Consider the following 22,504-nt stretch of genomic DNA (forward strand, 5'->3'; position numbering starts at 1 on the left):
CACAACCGAACAATTACTCATGAAAAAGGCGCTGTGGATTTTTCGCCTCCCCCACGGAAGGCGAAGGCTGTTTCAAAGTCGCATCCTTGCATTTCTGTTTCCTGGAGAGGGGAAGAGGTCACCTAAACCAATTTGCACCATCGCGTTTAAAAGGAAACCCGGGAATGCTCTGCTTGCCGCTTCCCGCCTGGGTCACGGGAGGTGCCAGCACCTCCGGAGGCGAGGGGCGGGTTACGTTTGACTGACGGGGAGAAACCGCGCCGCTTTATTGTGCCTTGCCGGGGTGGGGAGAGGGGAGGGTTTGCTGACAAACCAGGAGCCCTAGTAAATAATCCTGAACTAAATAAAGTTTTCCGAAGGGGAATCCCCGACTGGAAACGTGGGGTTTTCCCTCAGCCGAGCATAACTCGCGCCCCAGCTGTCGGCGTTCCGCAGAGGGAAAGGCCGGGGCGGAGCTGCTTGCGGAGGCTGACGCGGGCGGCACGCGAGGTTTTACGTCGCGCTTGCGCCGCGCCGTCCCGCGCCGCGGTCGGCTGCTGTTCCCGACGTAATTCCCGCTCCCAAAACGCAGGCCGCGCAAATCGCTTCTCACAGGAGCGCGTGGCAGATCTCTCTAGAAGTACTATTTTGGGGGGAAAAAAAGGCAATTTGGAAGCTTCTGGAGGCCGCCGTGGTTAATTGGGCTTCAACTCTCGGGGTTTTGCCTGGTCTAAAGGCAGCGGGCGTGACCAGGGAGAATCGGCGCCCCGGTGCCAGCCCCCGGCATAAAGCCCCTCCTCAGCCTCCGTCCGCGGGGCGGAGGAAGGAGGTTTGGGGGTCACTGGGGCCGAGGCTGGTGCGGGTTTTCCCCGTGGCTGAGCGCGCGTTCGGCTTCGTTCCGCTGGTCTCTTCCCTCGAGTTGGAAGCGGGAGCGATCGCGGCGGTTCAAGTACAGCGGCAAACGGAGCCCGCGTCTCTCCAGGGCGCTGGCGGGAGGAGAGGGAAAGCGTGGCGCGAGCTCGGCGCGGCCCCCGGGGAGCGCTGGGCCGCGCCTCGGCGAGGGGTCGGGGCAGAGCGGGGCTGGTTTGGTTACAGCCCTCCCTCTCCCCTCCCCTCCCCGCAGACGTGCCAACGACCCAGGCAGCTTTCGCTTTTGCTTTTTGCTTTTGCTTCTCCAATATTTCTTCCACCAACTGGCGCTGTGCGGGTGCCTCCCACACCCATCTTTGCCCGGCCGGGCCTCAGACTCTTCCCCTTCTCGTGCAGGGAGGCGCGGGCGCGTCAGGGATGCCTGGGACGTCTCCTCTCGCCTGGCCTGCGCCCGTTCCAATGCCTACGGTCTAATCCGCTATTGAGCATGGGGTCGTTACCAGCGTGGGGCCAACAGGGCCAGGAGAATCAGGGAGTCATTTAGGTTGGAAAAGACCTTTAAGATCATCAAGCCCAGCCGCTTGCCCAGCGCTGCCAAGGCCGCCACGGAACCGCGGCCCCCAGCACCACATCTCCCCGGCTTTTAGATACCCCCGGGGGTGGGGACTCAGCCCCTGCCCTGGGCAGCCTGGGCCAGGCCCTGGCAGCCCTTTGGGGGAAGAAGTTTTTCCCCATACCCAACCCAACCCTGCCCTGGCGCAGCTTGAGGCCGTTCCCTCTCGTCCCATCGCTTGTTCCTGGGGAGCAGAGACCGACCCCCCCGGCTCCAGCCTCCTTTCAGGCCGTTGCAGAGAGCGATGAGGGCTCCCCTCAGCCTCCTCTTCTCCAGGCTGAGCCCCCCCAGCTCCCCCAGCCGCTCCTCCCCAGCCTTGTGCTCCAGCCCCTGCCCCAGCCTCGCTGCCCTGCTCTGGCCACGCTCCAGCCCCTCCATGGCCGCCTTGGGGTGCGGGGCCCAGCGCTGAGCACAGCATTCGAGGGGCGGCCTCACCAGTGCCCAGCGCAGGGGCACCATCACCTCCCTGCTCCTGCTGGCCACACCGTTCCTGATACAAGCCAGGGTGCCACTGGCCCTCTTGGCCACCTGGGCACACTGCTGGCTCACGTTCAGCGGCTGTTGACCAGCACCCCCAGGCCCTTTCCTGCGTCTCCACATCCCAGAGGAGCGCGGGGGCCCGGCAGCAGGTGGGAACGCAGATCAGGGAGCCGAAGGAAGCCCGGGAAAGGCTCAGCCCCGCGGCGCGGATCCAACGGCCCCAGTGAGGGGTGAGCGGCAGCGCGGGCGGGTCGCGGGGCGCCGGGGACGCGCGAGGCAGCGTTGCGGCACGCGGGGTGGTGGGGAGGGGAGGCCCCGGAGGATTGGGGGAGGGGGGAGCAGGGGGAAATGGAAGGATGAAAAGGGGCCGGCGCACAAAAACCTGCCCTAGCCCGTCCTGCCGGGCCGCCTTCCTAAGGAGCCCTGGCGTCATCTGTGACATCACGCCGTCCCCAACTGCTGACCGCACAGTTCCCGACACCCCTGGGGCGATGACCCCTCGTCGCTGACATCGCAGCCCCCCCAGTGCCCCGCCCCGTGAGCGCGGGGGAGTTCGTGGTCACGCCGCCGCAGTTCTGAGCGCTGCCACCTCTGACGTCACTGCGTCGCTATGATGTCACACCAGCCGGCAGACTCCACTGCTGCCACCTGCTTGGTTTATTGGGTTGGTTCCGACCGCTCCGGAGGCCGGGGGTCCCAGGGAGTGTGGGATGCTGGAGCCCTCAGGGGGCGGGGCCTCGGGGGGCGGGGCTCTCTGGGGGCGGGGCCAAGCCCAGCAGCCCGCGGGCGGTGGCGAAGAGGTTGAGGGGGGCGGTGCCGTCGGTGATGAGGGTGGACTGCAGCCCCAGGCCCTGCAGCAGCTTCACCTGGGGGTGGGCACGGTGCTGGCCACGCCTCCCAACAGGCCACGCCCCTCATGGCAAAACCCCACCCCTTTCCCCCCTCGGGCCACACCCCCACCAAGAGAAGCTCCACCCCCTGAAGACCCCACCCCCTGCCAGCAGCCCAGAGGGTGCCACGCCCAGCAAAGCCCCGCCCACCCCACAGAGACCCCAACCCCCAGCCAAGGCTCCACCCCTTCCAGGTGGCCACACCTCCTTCAGGCACCACCCCCTCCAGGTAGCTCCACCCCCTGCCCACCCACCACACAGAGCTCTCCCCCTCCTCCACCCCCGAGGCCCCGCCCCCAGAGGCCCCGCCCCTCACCTGCAGCTCGGGCCCCGCCCGGGCGATGTCCCGGATGGTTTCGGGCCCCAGGGCGGCCGCCACCTCCCGCACCCGCGAGGCCTCCACGTCCGCCAGCGCCTGGGCCCGCGCCGCCTCCGCCTCCCCCCGCGCCCGCTGCGCCCGCAGCTCCTGGGCCTGCACCCGCTCCAGCCGCGACAGCTCCGCCTCCTGTCGGGGGACGGAGGGGCGGTGTCGGGATGTGCCCCGCCCCGGGGCGTGGCTCGCTGGGGGCCCCGCCCTTCCCCACGCACCGTCTCAATGGCGATGGCCTCGGCCTTCAGCTTGGCCTGGAGGATGGCAGCTTCGCCCTCGATGCGGGCGGCCTCCGCCCGGGCCTGCGCCTCCGCCCGCGCCGCCCCCGCGCTCTCCACCGCCGCGCTGAAGAGGAGGAGGGGGGAGGGAGGAGGAAGTGGAGTCACGCGCCCCGCCCCGGCGCCCCCTGGGAAGGCGGGCGACCCCAGTGCGTGCTGGGAAGATGGCCGACCTGAGGGCCTCCAGCTCCAGCAGCTCCCTGCGCGCCCGCTCGGCCTCCGCCTGATCCAGGAGCCGTTGGCGCTCCAGGCGTCCCCGGGCCTCCTGCGCCAACCGCTCCGCCTCGTGCCTGGGGACGGGGAACAGAGGGGCAGGGACACGGGGGACGTTGGGGACGCGGCGGGGAAACGGGGGACGTGGGGGGACACGGTTGGTACGGGGAGCACGGCAGGGGACATCGGGGGACACGGGGGGAGGGAGGAAAGCACCGGAGGACGCGGGGGGACCTAGGGGGTAGGTGGGACGTGGCGGGGCGCGGGGGACAGGGAGGGACATTTGGGGACGCGAGGGACACCGAGACCTGGCAGCGTCCAGGAGGGAGGGGAGGCGGGAGTGGGGAAGGTGACACGGGGGGACGTGGGGACCTGGCCGCGGCCTCCTGGGAGTTGGTGGCGATCTCGATGGCCAGCTGGACGCTGCGCTGCAGGGCGTCGCGGGTGCGCTGGTCCACGGGTTCCACGCTCTGGATGTCGACGCTCGTCACCACCAGCCCGTTGGGGGCGAAGCGGACCTGCTGCCGCAGCCGCCCACCGTCGTCGAAGCCGAAGACGGCCGAGCAGATGAGACGATTGGAGTTCTGGGGACACGCAGGGGCACGTGAGACGCTTGGGGACATCGGGGATGGCGGGGACACGGTGGGGGGGGGGGAGCACGCGGGGCTTCATCAAACCCAAACGCGGCTGAGAAGGTCAACCTCATTGAGTTCTTGGGACATTGGGGAGTCACGGGGACATCGGGGCCACCCGGGGTGACACGGAGGGGGGCACTGGTGGCGGCCGTGGGTGAGGTGGGTGAAGGCGGGGACGCGGTGGGGGGACAGGGACAGGGATGCGGTGGGGGGACGGGGACGCGGCTGAGCGAGACCTTGTGGAAGTCATCGAAGGTGACGGCGGCCACGGCGCCGCGCACGCGGGAGGCCAGGGCCTTGCAGGCGTCGCCCACGAAGTCGGGGACACTGAAGAGGCGCCCCAGGGCCTTGGGGTCCTCCGGCACCTCGAAATGCCTGCGGGTGGGGGGGGAGGGGGGAATCCACCCTCAGGCCCCGCCCACCCCGGGCCACTCCCACCCTGGTCCCACTCACGGCCGCCCCTGCCCCAAGGCCATTTGGCACCTGGCTCCGCCTCCCTGCCAAGCCCCGCCTCCTGGCTGTAGGCCATGCCCTCTCCACAGAGGTCCCGCCCCCACAGTGCCCCACCCTGAAGACCTAAGCTCCACCCCCAAGGCCAAGGCCACACCCCCTTTCCTAGCCCCACCCACCCCACCCAACTCTGCCCCCAAGTCCCCAGCTCCACCCCCAGTTTAACCACAGCCCCACGGCCCAAGTCCTGCCCCGGAGCCCCCTCCCCGAAGCCCTGCCCCCCCCCAGCCCCGCCCACCAGTTGTAGGCCAGCTGGAGCTGGAGGCGGGCGTGGTCGGCCGTCTCGATGGTGACGATGTCGGTGCAGAAGTCGGGGCCGAGGCGGAGGCAGAGGCTGCGGCGGGCGTGGGGGCGCTTGGGGCGGCCGGCCGAGAGGGACAGGACCGTCAGCTGCTCCCCGGGGCCCAGCACCACCAGCTCGGGGCCCAGCACCACCCTGCCAGAGGGCGAGAGCGCGTCAAGGGCACGGGCAACACGCCAAGGACACGCCGAGCACACGCCGAGCACACGCCGAGCACACGCCGAGCACAGGCCCAAGAGCGTCAGAGCCACCCTGCTGGAGTGACGACACGCGGGTGCCCAGCAGCACCTTGTGACGGACCAAGGGCGCCGGTGACGTGCCAAGGACGAAGGGGACAAGACAAGGACGCGCCAAAGACACGTCACGGAACCACGGGATGCCACGATGAGAGCGTGGCTGCGGTGCGGAGGGACCCCTGAAGGGCGTCTTGTCCAGCCCCGCCGTTCAAGCAGGGCCACCAACAGCCCAGGACCACGTCTAGCGGGGGGTCAGAGATCTCCAGTCCCTTCAGCATCTTCGTGGCCCTTTGTTGGACCCTCCAGTACGTCCATGGCTCTTTTGTACTGGGGAGCCCAGTGCTGGCCGCGGCATCCAGGTGGGACCTCACCGGTGCTGAGCTGAGGGGAAGGATCACCTCCATCTGCTGGCCACACTCCTCCTAACGCAGCCCGGGCCACCATTAGCCACCTTGGCAACACTGCTGGCTTGTGGTCACCTTGGTGTCCATCAGGAGGCCCAGGTCTGAGCTGTTCAGCCCCCAGCACATGTTGGTGCCTGGGGTTGTCCCTCCCCAGGGGCCGGATTTTGCACTTCCCCTTGTTGATCTTCATGAGGTTCCTGCCAGCCCATTCCTCCAGCCTGTTGAGGTCCCTCAGGATGGCAGCAGGACTTTCTGGAGTACCAGCCACTCCTCCCAGTTTGGTATCATCTGCAAACTGGCGGAGGGCACACCCTGCCCCGTCGTCTGGAGCGTTAATGAGGATGTTAAACAGCACTGGACCCGGTATCGATCCCTGGGGTACACGGCTAGTTCCTGCCCCCCAACTGGGCCTCGTGCCATCGGTCACCACGCTCTGGGCCTGGCCGCTCGGCCGCTTTTCAGCCCACCTCACTGCTCATCCAGCCCAGACTTCATCAGCGTCTCCGTGAGGATCTTGTGGGAGACAGTGTCGAAGCCTCCCCGAGGTCCCAGCAGGCAACAGCCACTGCTCTCCTCTCGTCTCCAAACCCAGTCGCTTCATCGCAGACGTTTCTCGGGTTGGCCAAGCCCGCCCTCCCCTTGGTGAATCCATGCCGACTTCTCCCGAGGATCCTCCTGTCCTTCACCCGCCTGGAAAGGGTTTCCAGGCTGAGCTGCTCCATCACCTTCCCAGGGACGGCGGAGAGGCTGAGCGCCCTGGAGCTCCCCGGGTCCTCCTCCTTGCCCTTCTGGAAGGTGAGGGTGACCTTTCCAGCCTTGGAGCTCCCAATCGCCAGGATTGAGCAAGGATTATCGAGAGTGGCCTCTCGGTGACATCGGCCGGCTCCTTCAGCACTCGTCGTTGCAGCCCAGCAGGGCTCATGGGCCTATACATTTCCTTACATATTCTTTAAGCTGAACCTCTCCTCCCAAGGGCGCGTCTTCCCCGCTCCCGACTTTCCCTCCGGCCTCTGGAGCCCGGGATCCCCGAGCGCGACTCGCACGGACTGAAGCCAAGGACGTGCCGTGACACGAGAGTCCCTGCGCTGTCACTTGCTCCCCAGGGCCCTACGCCACCGACTCTCTCCTCTCGCTGCTCCGGCGCGCGCCAAAACCACGCGAAGGGCGTGGGTCATGTGCCAAGGCCGCGGCGGTGCCCACAGCGTCACCTCGCTCCCCGGGGCCCAGCACCACCAGCGTTGGGCCCAGCTGGCCACAGACACACCAAGGACAGCGGCCACGCGCCAAGGACAGCGGTCACAGGCCCAGGACAGCGGCCACGCGCCAAGGACAGCGGTCACAGGCCAAGGACAGCGGCCACGTGCCAAGGACGCACCGAGGACCAGCCCAGGGGTCACAGCAACGTCACCCAGTGCCCAGCCCCCCCCCGTCCCTCCTCCATCCCCGTCTCTTCCCCCCCCCAGCCACCACCTCCTCCATCCCCGCCGCGTCCCTCCTCCCCTGCGCCCAGTAACCACGGGCGCTCACCGCGCTTGCCGCTCCCGGTAGTCGTAGACCTGCACGGCGGCGTTGTGGGGGACCTGGTAGGTGACGGCGCGGGTGCGGTCACGTTGGGGGACCCCGAGGTCCGGGCTGGAGGAGGAGCGGCCCCCGATATCGGCGCCGTGGGTGCCTCCCTGGGCTTCGGCCAGCAGCGCCTCCACCGCGGGGGGCAGCTCCTTCTCCCACAGCTCCTCGGCCTCCGTCAGCATGTAGGTCTGGCCCGTCACCACCCGCACCTGCACCCAGAGCCACCTCAGGGCGCCGCCCGGCCGGGACAGCCGCTGCGGGGTCGGGGAACGCCATGGGAGGGGCTTGGGGGGCAACAGGAGCACTGGGAAGGGGTGTGTGGAGGCACTGGGAGAGGTATAAGGGATACTGGGATGTGGTGGGGGGGTACTGGGAGGGTTTGGAGGCACTGGGAGCAGGTATATGGGGTACTGGGAGCACTGGGATGTGGGGGGGGCTACTGGGAGGGTTTGGGGGAACTGGGATGGGGTTTGGAGGCACTGGGAGCGGGTATATGGGGTACTGGGAGCACTGGGATGAGGTGTGGGGCATATCTGGGGGCACTGAGAGGGGTTCTGGGAGACTGGGACTGCATTTGGGGGCACGGGGATGACATGCGTGGAATACTGGGAGCACTGGGAGGCAGTGGGGGGGATACTGGGATGGGGTGTATGGTTACTGGGAGCGCTGGGAGAGGGTATGGGGGGCACTAAGGGAATGTGGAGCACTGGGAAGGCGCACGGGAGGCTATAGGGGCTTGCACGACGATGGTGGGCTATAGGGACTACGGGGAGTGACTTATGGGAAGCTATAAGGGGCTCTAGTGGGGTTGGGGAGCTATAGGGGTTAGGGGGGAGCTATAGGGATTGGGGGGAGCTATAGGGGTCTATGGGGGAGCTATAGGGGTTAGGGGGGAGCTACAGGGGTCTATGGGGGGCTGCGGGACGCTATAGAGAGCTGTGGGCGAGCCGTAGGGGTTTGGGGGGGCTATAGGTGGTCTCTAGAGAGCTCCTGTAGGGGGTCTCTGGAAGCCTACGGGAGCTATAGGGAGCTGTGGGGGAGCTATAGGCAGCCCCCAAGGAGGCTATAAGGGAGCTATAGGGGCCAAGAGGGAGCTCTAGGGGGTACCAGGAGCTCCAGGGGAGCTATAGGAGCCGCGGCGCCAGGGCGGGCACCTTGCCCGTGCGGATGTCGCGCACGTAGATGCCCTCGTTGTCGGCGAGGGGCACGGCCCGGCGTCGCTCCAGCACGGCCACCTCGGCCGGCGGCACGTACTCGAGGGGGCCCCGGGCCAGCCAGCGGTCACCCGCCCGCCGCATCACCTCCGTCCCCTCCTGGGAACGCGGGGACTGGCGTCAGCGGCCGGCCTGGGGATGCGGGGACCCCCCCCCCGATCCCCCAGGAGTCCCTCACGTAGCCCAACCGTCCCCCGTGGCTCCCGGGTCCCCCCCCACGCATTGTCCCCCGACCCCACCGGTCATCCCAGTTGCTCCCCGGGTGTCCCCTGGGCCACCTCATCGGTGTCCTTGATGGTCTGGAGCGCCTGGAGCAGCAGCCCCTCATCCTCGGAGAGCACGTAGACATCCTGGATGCCAGCCTGGAGCCGCTCGCCTGGCTGCAGGAAGAAGGACCGCTCCCCCTGGGGACGCGGGGCCACGTCACCAGCAGGACGGGAAGGTGCCAAAGCAGTGGGGACGTGGGGCAGGGGTCTGGGGACACGGGGGGAGACGGGGGAAGGACAGCAGGACATGGTGGGACGGAGGGCAGGGACACGGGTGCGTTAGGGACCCTCGGGGACGTCCCTGGGGGCCACCTTTGAGACCTTCAGGGGTGTCTACGTGGCCAACTTCTGGTTCCTGGTGGCCACCCATGGGTTCCTATGGGAGCTCAGGGTCCCTCAGCAGGGCATCGGGGCCAACGTCGGTGCCTTGGGGTCCCCGAGACCGCCTTTGTGACGCGTTTGGCTACGTCAGGGCCACCCGTGGTCCCCACGGCCCCTGGGTCACCTTCGGGACCCTTGGGGACACCTCAGGGCTACGGTAGAGTCCTTCAGGGGTGCCTTTTGGGGAGACCTCGGGGGGGCCCTTGGGGCCACCTTTGAGACTTTTGGGGCCACCTAGGCACACACGAGGTTCCCTCAGAGCGCCCCAAGCGGCCCTGGGGGCCACGCTCAGGTCCTGGGTCTCTCGGGGCACCTCGGGGTCCCCCAGCGACACGACGGCGGTACGTCCCGGTCTTAGGGTTCCTCGGGAGACCCACGGGCAAGCTAAGGCTCCGCTCGGTCCCTCGGAGGCCACCTGCGGGTCCCCAGGGGCCACCTTCGGGTGCCCACCTTGATAACATGCTGCTGGCCCAGCTGGGGTTGCCCGTCGGGCCCCACGGGGTCGAGCACCACACAGTACTGCCGGGGTCCCACCGTCGTCACCGTCACCTCGGCCACCACCTCCTCGAACACCTCGGGGATGTAGGCTTCGCTCTGGGCCTGGGTCACCAGCCACTCCTCCCCCGTCCGCCGCACCCGGCCCTGCTCGTCCTCGAAGGTCCGCGTCGCCCGCAGGTGCAGGGCTTTCTGCGGTGGGCGAGGGGAGAGGCGAAGCTGGCCCCAACGGGCCTTGGGCACCCGCGGGCGCAGGGAGAGAGGGTGACGGGACCCCCAAACCCACCCCCGAGGGGCCTCGTCACCCACGAGGGCAGAACCGGTACATGGGACCCCCCCCAAAGCCACCCTGGGCGTCCCGTGGGTGCAGGACCCCCAAACCTATCCCGGGGGGGGGTTCATCACCCATGGGTGCAGCAGGAAAGGGGGGATGGGGGGGGGTTTCATCACCCACTGAGGCAGGGGGAACAGGGACCCCCTCGTCACCCGTGGGTGCAGCGGCCACAGGAACAGGGTGGCTTGCAGGGACCCCCCAGGTGCCCCCCTTGGAGGGTCCTTGTCACCCGTGGGCGCAAGGGTGCCCACCGTGGTGGATCAAGGGGCGACAGGGACCCTTCGCCCATCCTGGAGGGCTCCTGTCACCCATGGGGGCGGGGGAATAGGGACAGGGGACCCCCAAACCCAGTCCGGAGGGGCCCGCTCACCCATGGGTGCCAGGGTCAGGGTGCTCAGTACCTTGTCGGTGAGGATGTAGGCGTCCACGACATCAACCACCTCCTCGTAGACGCCGGGCAGGTAGGCACCCACCTGCTTCACCAGCCACTCCTCGCCTGGGAGCAGGGGGACGGGTGCTGGGGGTGCTGGGGGGCTCGGGGGGAACCGGGAGCCCCAGGGGTGCTGGGACCCCAGGGGTCGTCAGGGCGCGGGGGGAACCGTGGGGTGCTGAGGGACCTATGGATCTGGAGCGTCCTTGGAGGCTGGGAGGTGCTACGGGTGGGCCGGCAGCCCTGAGGGTGCTGGGGGGTCCCCAGGGGCGGGTGGGAGGATGCGAAGGGTGCTGGGATGGGGGTCCCGGGGGTTCAGAGAGTCCCAGGGGTGCTGGGGGACAAGATGGGGGCCCAGGGGTGCTGTGGGGTGGGAGGGGGGTTATGGGGTGGGCTGGGGGTCCCAGGGGTGCTGCGGGGTGATGGAGGGGGTTACGGAGTGGGGCAGGGGTCCCAGGGGTGCTGGGGTGGGGGGTATGGGGCAGGGGTCCCAGGGGTGCTGTGGGGTGGGGGTTATGGGGTGACGGAGGGGTCCCAGAGGTGCTGTGGGGTGGGGTGCGGGTCCCAGGGGTGCTGCGGGGTGATGGAGGGGGTTACGGAGTGGGGCAGGGGTCCCAGGGGTGCTGGGGTGGGGGGTATGGGGCAGGGGTCCCAGGGGTGCTGTGGGGTGGGGGTTATGGGGTGACGGAGGGGTCCCAGAGGTGCTGTGGGGTGGGGTGCGGGTCCCAGGGGCGCTGCGGGGTGGGGGTTATAGGGCGGGGGTCCCAGGGGTGCTGCAGGGTGCCATGGGGGCGCGGGGCGGGGCGGCGGGCGCTACCGGTGACGCGGCGGGCGCCGCGGCGGTCGAGGCACTCCTTGCGCGCCCGCAGGCGCACGGCCTGGTTGTGGCCGATGACGGTGGCCTGCAGCGTCTCGACCACCTCCACCTCCTTGCGGGGGACGTAGGTGCCTGGGGGGCGGCGCCGTCAGCTCGGGGTCCCCGGGGTCCCCAAGGGGGGGACGCCCCCGCCCCCGCTCACCGGGGCCCTCGAAGAGCCACTCGTCGCCCGCCACCACCCGCGTCCCATCCTCGGCCTCGAAGTCGAGCAGGGCCCGCAGGCGCAGGGCGGTGTCGGCCAGCACCACCTGCAGCGGGGTGACGCCCTGGGGACACACGGACATGGGGGGGTGACGCCCCAGGGACACATGGACATGGGGGGTGATGCCCCGGGGACACACGGACACGGCGGAGGTGATGCCCTGGGGACACACGGACATGGGGGGTGACGCCCTGGGGACACACGGACATGGTGGAGGTGATGCCCCGGGGACACATGGACGGGGGGACACACACGGACATGGGGGGGTGATGCCCTGGGGACACACGGACACAGTGGAGGTGACGCCCCGGGGACACACGGACATGGGGGCTGATGCCCTGGGGACACACGGACACGGAGGAGGTGATGCCCCGGGGACACACGGACGGGGGGACACACACAGACATGGGGGGGTGATGCCCCAGGGACACACGGACATGGGTGGGGTGATGCCCTGGGGACACACGGACGCGGGGGGGGGCTATGGGGCCCATAGGGGCCGGAGGAGCTATAGGGGCTATAGGTGGCCATGGCAGGCTATGGGGCGGGTTAGGGAGGGGTCATGGGGCCCATAGGGGCCGGAGGAGCTATAGGGGCTATAGGTGGCCATGGCAGGCTATGGGGCGGGTTAGGGAGGGGTCATGGGGCCCATAGGGGCCGGAGGAGCTATAGGGGCTATAGGGGCCATGGCAGGCTATGGGGCGGGTTAGGGAGGGGTCATGGGGCCCATAGAGGCCAGAGGAGCTATAGGGGCTATAGGTGGCCATGGCAGGCTATGGGGCGGGTTAGGGAGGGGTCATGGGGCCCATAGGGGCCGGAGGAGCTATAGGGGCTATAGGGGCCATGGCAGGCTATGGGGCGGGTTAGGGAGGGGTCATGGGGCCCATAGGGGCCGGAGGAGCTATAGGGGCTATAGGGGCCATGGCAGGCTATGGGGCGGGTTAGGGAGGGGTCATGGGGCCCATAGAGGCCAGAGGAGCTATAGGGGCTATAGGTGGCCATGGCAGGCTATGGGGCGGGTTAGGGAGGGGTCATGGGGCCCATAGGGGCCGGAGGAGCCCTGGGGAGCGGCGGGGCGGCGGCAGGGGCTATAGGTACCTGCTGGATCTCCTCGCCCGGGTAGAGCGGGAAGGGCTCGCGGGCCAGGCGCACCTCGAGGTCGGCGTGCCGCAGGCGGGCCTGCCCGGCCGCGTCCACCAGCACGGCCCCCGCCGGGCCCCGCGCCACCGGGTGCAGCACCAGGCAGTAATGGCGGGGCGGCACCACCAGCATGCGCCGGGGGGCGAACAGCACCCTGGGGGCGGCCCGTGGGGCGCCTATAGAGCCCGCCCGCCCCCCAGCCCTATAGAGCCCCCCCAGGGCCCTATAGAACCCCCCAACCACCCCTCCAGCCCTGTACCGCCCTATAGAGCCCCCAGGGCCCTACAGAGCCCCTACAGCCCTACAGAGCCCCCCAACCACCCCCCCAGTCCTGTAGGGCCCTATAGAGCCCCCCCTGGGCCCTATAGAGCCCCTACGGCCCTATAGCGCCCCTACAGAGCCCCCTAACTGCCCCCCCAGCCCTCTACAGTCCTATAGAGCCCCACCCCGGGCCCTATAGAGCCCCTAAAAAGCCCCCAAACCCTGCATGGCCCTATAGAGCCCCCCCAGGGCGCTATAGAGCCCCCCAACCACCCCCCCAGCCCTGCATGGCCCTATAGAGCCCCCCCCAGGGCGCTATAGAGCCCCTACAGAGACCCCAACCACCCCCCCAGCCCTGTACGGCCCTACAGAGCCCCCAGGGCCCTATAGAACCCCCCCCAGGGGCCTATAGAGCCCCTACAGCCCCACAGAGCCCCCCAACCACCCCCCCAGCCCTGCATGGCCCTATAGAGCCCCCCAGGGCCCTATAGAGCCCCCCAACCACCCCCCCAGCCCTGTACCGCCCTGTAGAGCCCCCCCAGGGCCCTATAGAGCCCCTACAGAGACCCCAACCACCCCCCCAGCCCTGCACGGCCCTATAGAGCCCCCAGGGCCCTATAGAACCCCCCCCAGGGGCCTATAGAGACCCTACAGAGCCCCCAAACTGTCCCCCAGCCCTGTACGGCCCTATAGAGTCCCTCCCCAGGGCCCTATAGAGCCCCCCAGGGCCCTATAGCCAGAGACATGCCCCCCCGCCCCACAGCACCCACCTCTCATGGTCCTGGCGGACGTAGGTGTGGGGCCCGACCTCCACTCGGGTGACGTTGCTGTTGAGGTCCAGCACGTGGACGTAGTGGTAGGGGGGGATGCGGATGACGGGGTCCTCCATGGGGCAGGAGACTTCGCCGTGGGGCAGGAGACCTTGCTGTGGGGCAGGAGACCTTGCCATGGGGCAGGAGACCTCCTCACCGTGGGGCAGGAGACCTCACTGTGGGGCTGGAGACCTTCCCGGAGCGTAGGTGAGCTTGCGGTGGGGCAGGAGACCTTGCCGTGGGGTGGAGAAGGTTGCCGTGGGGCTGACGAGGTTGCTGTGGGGCAGAAAAGGTTGCTGTAGGGTGGAGAAGCTCACGGTGGAGGGGTGAAGACTTCGCCGTGGGGCGCACAGTGGGCGGGAGAGGCCTGGGCATGGGGTGGGAAAAGCTCGCTGTGGGGCAGCCAGGGTCACTGGGGGAGAGGCAGAAGAGCTCGCCGTGGGGCAGAGGAGCTCACGGCAGGGTGGGGTGGCCGGGGCCCTGCCGTGGGGTGGGAAAGCTTGCTGTGGGGCAGGCGAGCTTGCTATGGGGCTGGGGGGGGGAAGAAGACCTCCCTGTGGGGCAGGAGGCCACCTCGCCGTGGGGCTGGAGACCTTGCTGTGGGGCTGGCAAGGTTGCCATGGGGCTGGGGGGGGAAGGAGACCTCGCCGCGGGGCAGGAGACCACCTCGCCGTGGGGCTGGGGACCTCCCTGGGGGGTAGGAGACCACCTCGCCGTGGGGCAGGAGGCCTCCCTGTGGGGCAGCAGAGCTCACCGTGGGGCAGCAGAGCCCGGAAGAGCCCGCGGGCAGGCCCAGCCCCGCCGCAGGCAGGGCCCGGCCCCTCGGGGCCCGCCCATGGGCCCACATTTACCCCCCCCGGGGCGGGATCTGCCCCCCCCGGGGCACAACCCGCCCCCCGGGGCACATTTACCCCCCCGGCTGTATCTGCCCCCCCCGGCTGTATCTGCCCCCCCCCCCCCGGCTGTATCTGCCCCCCCCCCGGCTGTATCTGCCCCCCCCGGCTGTATCTGCCCCCCCCCCCCGGCTGTATCTGCCCCCCCGCGCTGCGCTGACGCCCGCGCTGCCCCGCCCAGGCCGGGATTTCCCAGGCAGGGCCAGGCCGCGGGGCCGGGCTCGGCGCGGAGCGGCCCCGGGGGGCGGGAGGGGACGGAGGGGTCAGTGCTGGTACCGGTACCGGTACCGGTCCCGGTCCCGGTCCCTGCCCCGGCCCCGGGGAACCGGATCCCCGGCGAGCGCAGGCCGGGAGCCCCCGGCCCGGTCGCGTTGCTGGGCAACCGGTGCCGCCATCTTGGCCGTTGCTGCCCGGGGCGCGCTCCCATTGGTGGGCGGGGGAAGGGGGCGGGGTCAGGGGTGGGCGGGGCGGAGGGACGGGGGACAGACAGAGGGACGGGGGACGGACAGAGGGACGGAGGGAGGGACAAAGGGACGGATGGACAGAGGGATGGAGGGAGGGACGGGGGACGGACAGAGGGACGGATGGATGGAGGGACAGACGGACGGAGGGATAGACAGAGGGAAAGAAGGACGGATGGAGGGACAAAGGGACAGAGGGACGGACAGAAGGACGGACGGACAGAGGGACGGACAGAGGGACGGACGGACAGAGGCCCTGGTGCGAGGGCGGGGGGGCAGGAGAGGGGAGGTGGAGACCAGCGGCGGGGTCGTGGGGAGCGGGGGGGGGGGGTGGGTACTGGGGGGCCCTGGGGGGGCCCTGGGGAGGCGGGGGGGCTCCTCACAAAACCGGCCAAGGAGCGCGGGGAGGCGCGGGGGTGCCCGGCCCCTCCGGGAAAGGAAATCTTCAGCGTCGAGCGCTTCAAACCCCGACACGCCACCACGGGCCCATCCGCCCCCCAGCCCGCGCACACGGCGGCAACCGAGAGCGGATTAGTTTTTAAGAAACCCGACCCAGCAGGAGCTGTTCGGAACGAGCCTGGGCAGGAACGGAGCACAGGCGCGTAAGCACGGCTCCTTCGGGGCTGTGCCCGCGTCCGCGGTAAAGGCAAGCGAAAAGACGACGAAGCGACTGCTCGTAGAACGCGCAAAAACCCCCGAGGGTGCCCGCGCCGGGCGCGGAACTCCGCAAACCTGCTCTTCCAGCCCAGAAAGAGCTCGAGTTCAACCCCAAGACCAGGAAAGCATCTGGGCTTCCAACGTGACGCTTTCCTCAGGGCGCTCTGCGGCCAACAGGGGCTTTGCGCGAGCTCCTCAAAAGGGAACGGTTTTAATTCCTAACGCTTTCCACGCGAGGGAGCAGAAGGGAGACGGCCGCCGCCCCAGCCGGGCGAAGAACCTCTCCGCTGCCAAAGCGAAAGCTGCCTGGGTCGTTGGCACGTCTGCAGGGAGGGGAGAGGGAGGGCTGTAACCAAACCAGCCCCGCTCTGCCCCGACCCCTCGCCAGGGGCCGCGCCGAGCTCGCGCCACGCTTTCCCTCTCCTCCCGCCAGCGCCCCGGAGAGACGCGGGCTCCGTTTGCCGCTGTACTTGAACCGCCGCGATCGCTCCCGCTTCCAACTCGAGGGAAGAGACCAGCGGAACGAAGCCGAACGCGCGCTCAGCCACGGGGAAAACCCGCACCAGCCTCGGCCCCAGTGACCCCCAAACCTCCTTCCTCCGCCCCGCGGACGGAGGCTGAGGAGGGGCTTTATGCCGGGGGCTGGCACCGGGGCGCCGATTCTCCCTGGTCACGCCCGCTGCCTTTAGACCAGGCAAAACCCCGAGAGTTGAAGCCCAATTAACCACGGCGGCCTCCAGAAGCTTCCAAATTGCCTTTTTTCCCCCCCAAAATAGTATTTCTAGAGAGATCTGCCATGCGCTCCTGTGAGAAGCGATTTGCGCGGCCTGCGTTTTGGGAGCGGGAATTACGTCGGGAACAGCAGCCGACCGCGGCGCGGGACGGCGCGGCGCAAGCGCGACGTAAAACCTCGCGTGCCGCCCGCGTCAGCCTCCGCAAGCAGCTCCACCCCGGCCGAACACCTCTGCGGAACGCCGACAGCTGGGGCGCGAGTTACGCTCGGCTGAGGGAAAACCCCACGTTTCCAGTCGGGGATTCCCCTTCGGAAAACTTTATTTAGTTCAGGATTATTTACTAGGGCTCCTGGTTTGTCAGCAAACCCTCCCCTCTGCCCACCCCGGCAAGGCACAATAAAGCGGCGCGGTTTCTCCCCGTCAGTCAAACGTAACCCGCCCCTCGCCTCCGGAGGTGCTGGCACCTCCCGTGACGCAGGCGGGAAGCGGCAAGCAGAGCATTCCCGGGTTTCCTTTTAAACGCGATGGTGCAAATTGGTTTAGGTGACCTCTTCCCCTCTCCAGGAAACAGAAATGCAAGGATGCGACTTTGAAACAGCCTTCGCCTTCCGTGGGGGAGGCGAAAAATCCACAGCGCCTTTTTCATGAGTAATTGTTCGGTTGTGGGGGGGAAACTAGAATCTGGTGGGTGGTTGTGCGTTTGTCGGGAGAGTTTCTTCCAGGTTACGCAGTTCCCTGCTGTGACACGGCACGCTACGATACCCGGGATGGACATCCAGCGCCTGGGATGGACATCCAGCGAAGCAGGATTTTCTTCTACAAATCCTGAAGAAGAGAGAACTCCCAGTGACAAAAACACGCGGGCCCCGATTCCACGGGCCGCTGGTTCAAGTGGTCGGCAGGACACTTCACGACATCTACAACGACGAGCAGCTGGGGACCGGGTGACAAGCGTGAGTTTCCAAAGCATTTCAGAAAAGTCTTGACGTTTTCCACAGATTCTTCAAATTTCAGAAAAAAATCATCTCTGTTGAGCTCGGGAGAAACAAAAGCAACCACCTAATACCTTCTCCGCTCACCCGTTGAGTCCTCCCGACGGTCGCAAAGCCGCCAACGCAGCAGGTCAGCATTGATTTGATGCAACCGGTCTGTTACAGCCAGGAATCCTGCGAGAGAACAGATCCAACATCAGAGGTGAGCTTGTTTGGAAAAACGCAGCACAGTTTGGCAGAGTAAACGCAGGAAGATCTCAAAAAGCCCCACGCCGCCTCCCACAACACCGCAAGGGAGATGGAACATTCCCAAAAGATTTGGGCAGCGCCGCGCAGGCAAAGCCGTCGCCATTTCCAGCATTTTAAGGAGTATGCGAATAGGAATAACAAATCTGACCCCTCCGGGAAATGCCAGCTCTCAACGCAAAAAGGAAAAACAGATCGCCAGGATTAAGCCCAGAGCTCGACCCAACACCTCAGTGGAAGAAAACTCAAACCGCGGCCCCGTCTCCTCGCGCTGGGCTACAATTTGCGACAGCCGTTCAATTCCGCAGCTTGGAAAAGCGCCGAGGGCGCAAAAACAGGAGCTTCCTGGGTCTCAGAGTAATTCTAGAGCTAAAGCGGGGATAGACATCAACGCCAGGTCAGATAATACATGCCAACGCTCATCACCGACCCAGGAAGGCAACCCCCTCGGTCCTACCCAGGGCTGCCAAGCGCGACACGCTTTCCTCCGGAAACAGGGCGCCGCCTTGTTCGCGCCTGACACCGCCAACGTATTTCTCCCTGGAAACGGGGCTAGAGAGACGTTACGCACGCTCTCAAGCCGCCGGCTGGGAGCCCTGGAGCCTTTTGGGTGGTGTTTTTCACCACGGATTGCAGGAGAAAGAAAAGGGAAGACGGAGGAGACGGTGGGAAATTTAATCTACAGCGGGGAGCGCTACGGTGAACAAACACGACCGAGACCGAGGCCTTTCCCGCGGAGGACAAGCACCCACCAAATAAATAACCGCTGAGCGGAGCGGCGTAGTTCGCAGGAAAATCCCGACCCCTGCTGTGAGGAGCGAGTGAGCGAGGGTCGCTGCTCTTCGTAACAGCACAGCTGCGCGGAAATAAGTCGGTACTTACGCAGCCGCCTTCCCTTGTCCCGAACGAAGCTCCGCAGCCCGCCCGCTTCTCCGCGGGTAACGCGCCCGGCACCGCTCCTCTCCTCGCGTCCCGGCGCGGCGCCACCTTGGAAAAGCAGCAGCGCGGCCGCGGTCTCAGCTCGGGGGTTCCGCGCCCGGGGCCGCCGGCGCAGCCCGAGGGCACCCGGCCCTTTCTCCACCCACCCCCCCCAGCAAATCCCTCCCCACGGCGGCCGAGATGAACCCTGGCTCCCCGCTCCGACCAGCGGAAGACCCAGACCGAAACTTTAGGGAGCGGGAAAGCTCCGCTCCTTGCTAGGAGATTCCCTGCAGCAAGAAGCTACGCCCACTGCCAGTGTCCTTCTAGAAGGAGAAAGCTCGAAGCGTAACTACAGCCCCGGGGCCGGTTCTCCTTCTGCCCAGGAGCCTTCACGCCAAGAGCCCGGCTGCCCCCACAGCATCGGGCGACGCGGGCCTCGCCAAGCAACTTCTCTAGGCGGTGCGCGACGCTGGCTGATTTAAAACATCGCCAGGCAAAGAAAAACTCAACACTCACCCGTCCTGCGTGCGCTTCAGCACCGCGCCCTCCGCCTCAGCTCATAAAGGGGGAAAACCCTCTCCTGCTGCTTCCCCCACGTCGAGAGCGTCCGGTTTTCCCCGCAAGGCAGAAGAGCGGCTCAGCCGCTGTCCGGACCGAGCTCGCGCCGGCAGAAGCTTCAGCAGGGCTAACGGGAAGAGTCGGTGCTCGCGCAAGCGACGACAGAGCTCTTGCCGGAAGCGCCAGGATTGCCGCAGAGCGGAGGGGGAACCTCGCGGCCGCTTCTCCTGGAACGCAGCGGGCTAGGGAAGGACATCGATATTGGGTTATTTTAAACAACAGCAAAAATACGTTCAAATCACCATGGGAAAGAGGGAAGAAAACGCTGAAAACCCAGGTTTTACACTGAGCAAAACCCAACCTAACGGAAAAGCGCCCCTGGGCCGTGCCCTTTCCCACCCCAGGGATAACTCCCCCAAGAAGCGACAAGCGCAGGTTACAGCCCCCGCGCCCTGCGCGTTTACCGCGCGGGAAGGAAAACAGCGCCTTTTCAGCTGGTGCGTACGTCCAGCCAGACGGCCCAATCAACTCAACCGACTTGCAGAGAGCTCCGCGGCCTTAAACGTCACCTCTAGCGCCCGACGGGAGAACCGCAGAGCTGCGGGCCCTCGGCGACAGCGGGGCACAGCTCTTGGCCCGCCTGAGAGGTCCCTGGCTCGCTCAGGCAGCCGGGCACGAGGAGAAACGAGGCTCGGGCTTAGGGCCAGGCTGGCCAGAGCTGCACGTTTCCTTCTGCCTGCTCACGCCTGGAAGCTAAGCCAAAAGCAACCTGCGGAGGGGAGACGGCTGGGCACGGCCACACCAACGGAGCTCTCCCAACGCGCTCTTGGGGCGCTCCCTGCCCCAAGCCAACATCTCAAGTTCAACCTGGCCAGAAGTGTGAAAACAAGGTCGTTTGGGGCTCACGCCGCCGCGAGGCTCCCCTTCTCAAAACCCCACAAGCTGGAAGGAAGAAAACGCGCGCTCCTCTCGGCGACATCAGCTATCCCGCTCCTTCAGCTGAGCTGTTATTGCCGTTCAGAAACGGCCTCACGAGCCCCAGCGGAAAAACAGATCATTGCTTTTTCTCCCTAAAAAGCAAATCCAACACCCGGCTGCGCACTGCGATCAGAGGAAGGTGCGACCCGGCCCTTCAAACGCTCCGGAGGCGTAGCTGGGGCTGAACGGGGTTTGTGGCTCGAGAGCACGGCAGGCGAAGGGAACCACCAAACCTCCACAGCAGCATTTGCTGACGCTGCTCAGCTTTGGGTACCCAGGGCTGCGCTCAGCGAACGCCAAAGCGGCGCCAGGATTAAGCCCAGAGCTCGACCCAACACCTCAGTGGAAGAAAACTCAAACCGCGGCCCCGTCTCCTCGCGCTGGGCTACAATTTGCGACAGCCGTTCAATTCCGCAGCTTGGAAAAGCGCTGAGGGCGCAAAAACGGGAGCTTCCCGGGTCTCAGAGTAATTCTAGAGCTAAAGCGGGGATAGACATCAACGCCAGGTCAGATAATACATGCCAACGCTCATCACCGACCCAGGAAGGCAACCCCCTCGGTCCTACCCAGGGCTGCCAAGCGCGACACGCTTTCCTCCGGAAACAGGGCGCCGCCTTGTTCGCGCCTGACACCGCCAACGTATTTCTCCCTGGAAACGGGGCCAGAGAGACGTTACGCACGCTCTCAAGCCGCCGGCTGGGAGCCCTGGAGCCTTTTGGGTGGTGTTTTTCACCACGGATTGCAGGAGAAAGAAAAGGGAAGACGGAGGAGACGGTGGGAAATTTAATCTACAGCGGGGAGCGCTACGGTGAACAAACACGACCGAGACCGAGCCCTTTCCCGCGGAGGACAAGCACCCACCAAATAAATAACCGCTGAGCGGAGCCGTACGATTGTAGCGTTGCACAGGGGAAAAAAAGCAGATTTGAGGAAGACAACGTAAGAACCGACTACGACAACGCTTCTTTTGTATAGTACTAAAGTGCAAATAGACTACACGTAAAAAGCATATGCACTGCACAAACGTATAGTTTATATAGACATTAAATCATTATTTAATTCGATATAATCACAGACAGTCATACATTTCTGTGTATAAATACCTATAAAATCCAAAGCTTCACGCTTCCTCTGGCCGCAGACATCTTTCGCCTCAACCTGCGCCAAGAAGAATTCGCAAACCCCAAGAGGAATCACCTACAAGGTTCCAGTGAAACCTGTAGCTGAGAAATAGCTTGACAAGTCTGCTACAAAATTCATGAAGAATGCCGACCACAGCACCGGTAAAGGAACATTAAAAGCACAACGTTCCCAAATCTGATTTTTTTTGGAGATGAGTCCTAAACTTTGGCCCGTTAGATTATTTTGTAGTACTGTAATCCCAAATCTGGTTTTTTTTTTTTTTTTTGGAGATTAGTTCATAAAATTCTGCCCGTTAGATTATTTTTCAGTCACGTACCAAAATACTTTTTGCCATTGGTATATCCAACAGCGTGTAATGTTTATATAAACTATAGATTTACACAGTACAGGAACTTTTATGTGTAGTGTGTTTAGTACTGTGCAGTTCCTCACTCTGCACTCATCAAGATCGTTAGCTGCAAGCGGTCGTTTCCACAGTTACCCCGTTACCTTCACCTGGCCGTGCTGGGGGTCGACAGGCGATGAGGACGGTGACCTGCGCTGCCACTGGCCGCGCCGCCGACGTCAGGCGATGAAGGCCGGAATTGCGGCTGCCTTCGCTCGCCGCAGCCCTCCCGCGAGATCCGCCGCCGTCCGCCCCCAGGAAACACCGCTCCTCCTCAAACACGCCGGCAGACTGCGCCGCCAGCAGGGCAGGAGCCTAGTTCTGAAACAGAGAAGCATCAAAACAGAGCGATGAAAACGCCTTCGTCAACACTTAGAAACGTTCGTTAACATAAACGCCTTAGTTAACACTTACCAATCTGCAGCGCGTCAAATATTTCCCCGCCCCTTAACAACTTCAGACGTACTGACCACGCACGCGTACTACGTGCACGACGCGTGTGCGTATAAACAGGTATACGCACGTGCGCGTGCATATACCCGCGCGACCTCATTTCCTTCCCCCGCTTCTGTTTTCTGGTCCAGAAGCATCAAGCCCCATCTCAAGTTCAGCACATGCAAGCAGTAAGGCACCAATTCGGATCATCGGGAACGGCGCTGGCGGCCAAGCGAAGACATCAGCGCCCCGACGACTCTCAGAAACAACAAGATTACATTTCGGGGAACTTACTGTCAAGTGTCAAAGCCGCCACAACCTGAAGCGGCACTCGGAAGGGA

At 65.8% G+C, this 22,504-nt stretch overlaps 2 protein-coding genes across 26 annotated transcripts in view; both read right to left on the minus strand.

Moving 5' to 3' along the window:
* Positions 1-664: 664 nt before the first annotated feature.
* Positions 665-15,053, minus strand: LOC309600811 (major vault protein). Of its 11 annotated transcripts, none has more exons than XM_082333415.1 (18): positions 14,936-15,053; positions 13,993-14,036; positions 13,719-13,873; positions 12,646-12,841; positions 11,488-11,611; positions 11,286-11,417; positions 10,440-10,534; positions 9,660-9,896; positions 8,841-8,966; positions 8,503-8,661; positions 7,307-7,557; positions 5,077-5,274; positions 4,565-4,703; positions 4,066-4,277; positions 3,654-3,770; positions 3,421-3,547; positions 3,149-3,337; positions 666-2,808 (listed from the first exon to the last, which is right to left on the minus strand). In XM_082333415.1, the coding sequence occupies exons 3-18, from the start codon at positions 13,835-13,837 to the stop codon at positions 2,665-2,667; spliced, it is 2,565 nt and encodes an 854-aa protein (XP_082189541.1). In that variant the 5' UTR covers positions 13,838-13,873; positions 13,993-14,036; positions 14,936-15,053; the 3' UTR covers positions 666-2,664. The 11 variants fall into 11 exon arrangements, with proteins under 11 accessions (XP_082189544.1, XP_082189547.1, XP_082189546.1 ...); XM_082333423.1 differs by having other exon boundaries at positions 13,938-14,036; XM_082333424.1 differs by having other exon boundaries at positions 14,930-15,053.
* Positions 15,054-17,531: 2,478 nt separating this feature from the next.
* Positions 17,532-22,504, minus strand: part of LOC309600808 (medium-chain specific acyl-CoA dehydrogenase, mitochondrial-like) — a gene marked incomplete at its 5' end in the record, with an annotated part of 28,216 nt that continues 23,243 nt past the window's right edge. For 4 of the 15 annotated variants that reach the window (XR_014230474.1, XR_014230475.1, XM_082333402.1 and 1 more), the window contains 5 exons: positions 17,532-17,671; positions 18,626-18,730; positions 19,181-19,464; positions 21,304-21,423; positions 21,833-22,049. The remainder of the gene's footprint in view (positions 17,672-18,625; positions 18,731-19,180; positions 19,465-21,303; positions 21,424-21,832; positions 22,050-22,504) is intronic. The other 11 variants (XM_082333398.1, XM_082333408.1, XM_082333409.1 and 8 more) reach the window with 11 other exon arrangements.

The sequence above is a fragment of the Platalea leucorodia genome, assembly GCF_965183815.1.
Source record: "Platalea leucorodia genome assembly, chromosome: 25".
In the NCBI taxonomy this organism is placed as follows: Eukaryota; Metazoa; Chordata; class Aves; order Pelecaniformes; family Threskiornithidae; genus Platalea; species Platalea leucorodia.